This window comes from Coregonus lavaretus (assembly GCF_964263955.1).
Source record: "Coregonus lavaretus genome assembly, chromosome: 27".
Taxonomy (NCBI): domain Eukaryota; kingdom Metazoa; phylum Chordata; class Actinopteri; order Salmoniformes; family Salmonidae; genus Coregonus; species Coregonus lavaretus.
In genome coordinates, this window is record NC_140014.1 from 20,117,976 (window position 1) to 20,123,975 (window position 6,000).

The 6,000-nt window shown below is 46.6% G+C and overlaps 1 protein-coding gene across 1 annotated transcript in view; it reads right to left on the reverse strand.

Moving 5' to 3' along the window:
* LOC311103054 (formin-like) overlaps positions 1–6,000 on the reverse strand; it is a 61,635-nt gene extending 55,635 nt beyond the window's left edge. The window contains exons 1-3 of the mRNA XM_084144570.1: positions 3,330–6,000; positions 2,827–2,947; positions 1,169–1,230 (exon numbers count right to left, since the gene is read on the reverse strand). Coding sequence (XP_084000696.1) covers positions 1,169–1,230; positions 2,827–2,947; positions 3,330–5,279 — 2,133 coding nt within the window. The 5' untranslated portion in view covers positions 5,280–6,000. The remainder of the gene's footprint in view (positions 1–1,168; positions 1,231–2,826; positions 2,948–3,329) is intronic.

Genomic DNA, 6,000 nt, shown 5'->3' on the forward strand with positions numbered 1-6,000 from the left:
ATCTGACACGTTCCTTGTTAGCATGGGGGTCAGCTAGGAAAATGAATTAGGCACGTTCCTATCCTTTCTCATGGTTTAACTACATATTTATGAGTGTCAATATGATGGCCTGATGCAAGGGATCAGAGACAAACGGCAGGGTAACACGCAGAGGAAGACCTCTACAGGCAGAGGAAGTCATCTATATCTGCTGAATCAGCACTGCTTTAATAATTGTAATTTTCAGACACACTTTCCAGAGACAATTTGCTCAAGTAAGGTTGTTGTTCAGAGAAATTGTTCCATAAATAAGGTTAACAGTCTGCTCTATGATCTTGTCCTCTTACTCAGCTCAGGCTGCTCTTAACAAATCAATGTGACTACTCCACTGAGACCTGTGAGAAACAATTTCAAATACTGCTTTCAATTGCATCACCTTGGCACTGGTGGCACAGTTGAACAAACAATGCATTATAGTGCTTCAGCAACAGAGTGGAATCTGCTGAGTTCATAGGGTGAACTCAAAACTAGATCATACAAGAAATAATGGAGACATTTCCAGTTGGAAAGAGACAGGTCAATAAATGAGATCTCTGGGTGCATCCATGTTCTAAATGGTGATCTTATTTCATATGAGGAACTGGCAGGAGCTTCACATCTGGAACACATCATGACATCACAGCTTCCTCTCTCAATGCTGACCTCATATCAAATGTGACTGGGATGTCACATTTAACCTTGTGCCTGACAACAGTGTTATGCCACAGAAGTGTGAGTCAATTAATGAGATGCTTTGGTTGAAATGACCATTTGAAGGAGTAAAAAAAAACGACACCAGACCCACTTAAGGCCAATAATATGTTTAGATAGAAACGCAAGGCTGTCTATTTACTATGGTGATGAAGAGAGGTGTGTAACTATGGGCCATTGAGACAAGCTCAGACATCAAGCATGGAAAGTCCAGTCACTATAGACGATAGTTTGCTTTGCTTCTGTGGTTGATTGGCGACATCTAGTGTCTCTGAAGAAAACTGCAGTGTCCTGGGTTCATTAACTATCAGTTACTTTCTTATTACATGCGGACAGTAGGACATGGTGAGGCGACTGCATTTGGTTGAAACAAACCGCAGCACTGAAATCAGTAAGAATGATATGTAGTGAACTGTTTAAAACAAGGAGGTTAACTTACATGTAATTTCTCCACCTCCTCTTTGAATTCTCTCTTCAGCTGCAAGAGGGCAGCCTGGTGCTCTGGAAGGGAAAAGAGACATCCACTTGCTATAGCTAGAACACATGATAATGTCATTAATATTTATACATAAATACAATTACACAGCATAAACCATCACAAATGTCACATTAGTTGGAAGGATAATTTCAATGTACACAAGAGATTACATTTTCAATAGCAACCAACTTTACAGGACATTCATGGGACCATTCACTCTTTCATCATACATGAATTAGTAAAATACTGAAACAAACACAAGATTAACATGTGATTGCAGGGATAAGTAATATGGCAGGGAAACATGATCCTCTCCTCCTCCATGTTATGCTAGGCTGCTGCTGAGGGACGACAGAGTCATGCCTTTGTCTCGACGGACCGCCTGAAGAACAATGAAGGACATCATTCTGTGTTGTAAGGCAATAGTAACATCTGACAATAATAATTGTGCAGTGAACCATATAAATAGCTTCTGGAAGTATGAACAAGTTAGATACCTCAGCAGTAAAGCTATTAGAGATAAACAATCTGCTGCAAAGGGGATATTACAGTATGCTGTCTGGTGGTTTAAAGTCTTCAAGCAATTTGTGTTATCCTCTTTGAGAACAAACCAATAATTATGCTGTTTCAAGGCTAGTATTCTGAGAGAGTAAAAGCACAAGAGTTAATGGAAGGCTAACGGCTCATGGTAAATGGTGTGTGTTGCTGTGTGTGTGCTGTGTGGAACAGCATGAGTGTGTGCCTACAGTAAATGGATGTGCGCACACACATAAGCATGCTCTTTGTTGTTTTAATCTAGCCACCTATCAGCTTGGACCTTTGCTCAGCCTTCCAAAGTCCATGAGCTGTGAGATGGCCTGATATACCTGCCACATACGGTCTCTGCTCCAGTACAACAGGTTCTAGGCTGCACAATGTCTCTGCATCCAACACATTAAGAGAAATTAACATCTCCCTGTAATGTAATTGGATCAGCCTATTTAGAGTCATGTGGGCCTTTACCCTATTTGTGTGAGTATTCTTCTTCAGAGAGAGAGAGAGAGAGAGAGAGAGAGAGAGAGAGAGAGAGAGAGAGAGAGAGAGAGAGAGAGAGAGAGAGAGAGAGAGAGAGAGAGAGACAGAGAGACAGAGAGACAGAGAGACAGAGAGACAGAGAGACAGAGAAAGCATAGCCAGGCTGAGAGAGTGGCAGGCTGTCCAGCCCCAGCCTATCTCCAAACTACCTCCCAAAGCTCCACTATACACTGTGATGCTAGCAGACATCTCAAAAGACAGCAGCATTACTGTGGAGGGAAGGTTTCAGTGCGTTCCTGCTTTAAATGGATTTAAAGGGTTTTCTTACACCCTGCCACTGGGCTCAGCTGGCTGTAAATATACCAGCAGGGCTGCACTACTTGTTTGTGTCACCTCTCAATTAGATTAACCAGTCAGGGTAAGTAAGGAGAGCGCCTGCCCCAGATAAAACAGGGTGGAGGCACTCATGATCAGTAGATTTGTATCAAGTCTATCTTATTGTAAGACAGATAACAGCATACAGGTGTTTCTCAACAGGAGATTGTATGATACTGCAGAAGCGGTGTAGAGTAAGTGGAGAGCTCCAGTATGGAGCACGTCCTTACCTGCCTCGGTGTACCTGAGCCCCACCTTCTCCTCCTCATCCTTGGGCTTGGGCGGGGGCCAGATGGCTTGGAGCCGCCCGGGGGTCCGGTCCTCACTGTCTGCAGGGGAGGTGACCTCAGACTGGGAGGAAAGACAGCAGATGATACCTCAGTTAACACAGAACATACATAGAAACTGTACACACTCCCTAAGGTTTACAGTACAGTCGGTGGCCAATCTGACTGAGAAGTCAACACGTGATAAGACATGAGACCATCTCAAATCAAGACTATCCCCAAAGCTAATACCCTATGAGATGTCACTTTAAAGTTACAAACATAGTGGTTTTGTCCTGTCTGCATTGCATATGCCCAAGAAAACACAACATACACTTCAAATAGCTTTACATTCATAAATGTCAAAACCTTGGTGATCTGAGAGAAAAAACAACAATGAATAGTGATCTATAAAATACAACATAGAGAAGGAATACAGCTTTGAGTTAGACACAAACAGTACATACTTTAGACTCTGCTGGACCTTTTTGCTCACTGCTGCTAGGAGACTTGGAGGTTCTCTCAAAGATGGATTTTAGCAGCTCTTTCTCACTTTTGTATTTTTTCTTGACAGCCTCTAAATCCACATCCTCTTCTGTATCCTTTTTAGCCGGTTTGGAGCTGAAGAGATTCTTGAAGGTGTCAAGCGCTGTGTCTGAAGCTTTCCTGCTGTCTGCTGGTGGGGTGATAGGGATGTCCTCTAGACCGTTGTCTGTCACCCCCTCCTCCCTCTTCTCCGGCTCCCTGTCTCTGAGCTCTAGCAGTGGGTCCGGCTTGTCCTCGGCCTTGGTCCCGTCTAGGTTGAACAGCTGGCTGATCTGCCCCAAGAGATTACTCTTGGTCTCAGACACAGGTTTGGGCTCGGGTCGTTTCTTGGGGGTGCTGCTACTGAAGGTGATCTGCTCAGGGAGGTTCTTGGTTTTGTTGATGCTCTTCTTCAGGCTCAGCAGGGCCAGGTCAGTGTCTCTCTGTTTGATCTCAGACACTGTCTCCCTCTCCTCCCCCACAGCCCCCTTCTTCAGAACCCGCAGCCCGCTGAACAGGGCAGGAATTTGGAATGAGGGGGCCTGGGAGGAAACTGTGCCCCTGGAGGGAGACAATGTGGTGGATGGCGGGTCTGTCTCGGGCCTCCTAGTGGCAGGCATGTCGCCTTGGCCCCTGGGCGAGACAGAGACAGGAATGGCACTTGGCTGACTGTCAACTGGGGACTTTCCAGGAACAGGCGTGTCAGGCTGCTCCTCCAGGCTGGGGGAAGATGGCTCTGCTGCTTCAGGTGGCCTGGAATCAGAGAGGGTGGAAGGGGAGTCGAGGCAAGGAACATGCTCTCTACACTCCTCAGTTCTAGTGTTTTCCGACAATATCTCCTTCCACTGTCCAGTATCTTGGTCCTCTGGCTGTCCTGACGGCAAGGCAGTGTCGTCTGCTGCTGCCTCTGATATCTGGGGTTCAGAGGTCAAAGACAGGTTAAGAGGTGAAGCCACTGCAGAGTTTCCAGCACACACGTCAGTAAGGCCCAATAACTCCCGGCTGATGCTGAAGCCTTTGGCTACTTTGTGGTGATAATGGCTGGACCCCTCTGCACCCATGGCTTCTGCATCCACACCCACCTCCACAGGCCTGGGATCAGTGGAGAGGTACGTGCTGCAGCTGTCTCCAGGCACTTGTGGTTTGGAGACAGAGGAGAAGAGACCAAGATCTGTCCCGCTGTGAGATCTGCCCATAAACCTTGCAGAGTACAGAACAGAGGTGTCTTTGAGGGATCTTTCCACAATACTTTGTGGCTTTAACACAGGCAGCTCTAAGTCTGTATCAATGGTACCTCTCACTGGGCCAGCTGGTGTCAGCTGACCCTTGTTATCATCGCCCACTGTCCACTGGTCATCGTCAGGTGGGAGGGACATTCCAGGGGTGGCATGCTTGTCTGATTGGCTGAGACTGCTGATCCCCTCCTCATCTTCCATCTCTGTGTCGCTGCAGATCTCCACCATAGTGACCTGGACCAGATCTGGGTCGGCCGTGGACACTTGGCCTGGGTTAGGAGGAGAGGTCACAGAGCTACTCTTCCTACTGGACTCATTCTCCCATGATTCAATCCTGTCCTCCGTATCAAGGAAGGTGGCCTCTCCATTATGAAGAACCTCACCCCTACCCCTCACATCTCCCCCCACTCTAAGTCTGTCGTCACTGATAACATCCAGAGCACTTTGATCATCGACCCCTGTGATATAGTTATCTTCAGATAGGGTTCTGAAAGCCATCAGCACCGCAGTCTCTCCCGCTAGCCTCTGAGGCTCAGGCTTGTCCCCACGTGTAAACATAGTGGAGATCTTATTGCGGAACGAACTGGATTGCTGCTTCTCCTGACCATCAGAGCTATTACTTACACTGTCCATTTTCACAGAACCCTTAACTGTCATGTAGCATGTACTTAGGCCTGTGAACTCCTAGCCAGCCAGCCAGGTAGAGGCTACCCGAGCACAGTGTGTCCATTCAGAGTGTCACAAAAGGCTCATCTCTACACCTCCAGGACTCTCAACCTGCCAAGCCGTGTTCCACTTCTACTGGTTCCAGTGAACAAAAGGCCTTTGTGAGGACAAATCCCCTAGCTCTTCTTAACCTCTCCAGGAGGGCTCCAGGTATAACCCCTGCTATCCTGTAATATTGTATGGCAACACAAGACCCTGCTGTGCTGCATATAGAAAACGTTCTCCAATTAAAAACAGCATCTCCTCTACTGTATGTTAAATGTCACAGATAACTTTTTCAGTGTTCCAGAACTTCCAGTGATGTAGAGCAGAGTGAAATTCCAATGACTTTCCCGGTCAAGTCAAACTGTTCAGAGGCAGGAAGCATGTCCTGGAATAATCTCCCTGGGAATCCAGGAGGAACTCATTTTCAGTTTCTCAGGAAAACATCAGAACAAAGTTTGAAAAGTTAGAAAAGTTATTTCAGAGTGGTCCGGTAGGTTCCACTTCCCCTTTATGTGTAGGTACAGAGACCTGATTCAGAGCAACTGTCTGAGTTTCCCTCCTGGCGTGGTTCTTTCCCCTCTTTCCCTGTGTCTGTATGCGTACAGGAGAGCTCTGTGTTCCTGAGAAAAGCCTCCAGGTTGGAAAAAAATGCATCTCACTGGTCTAC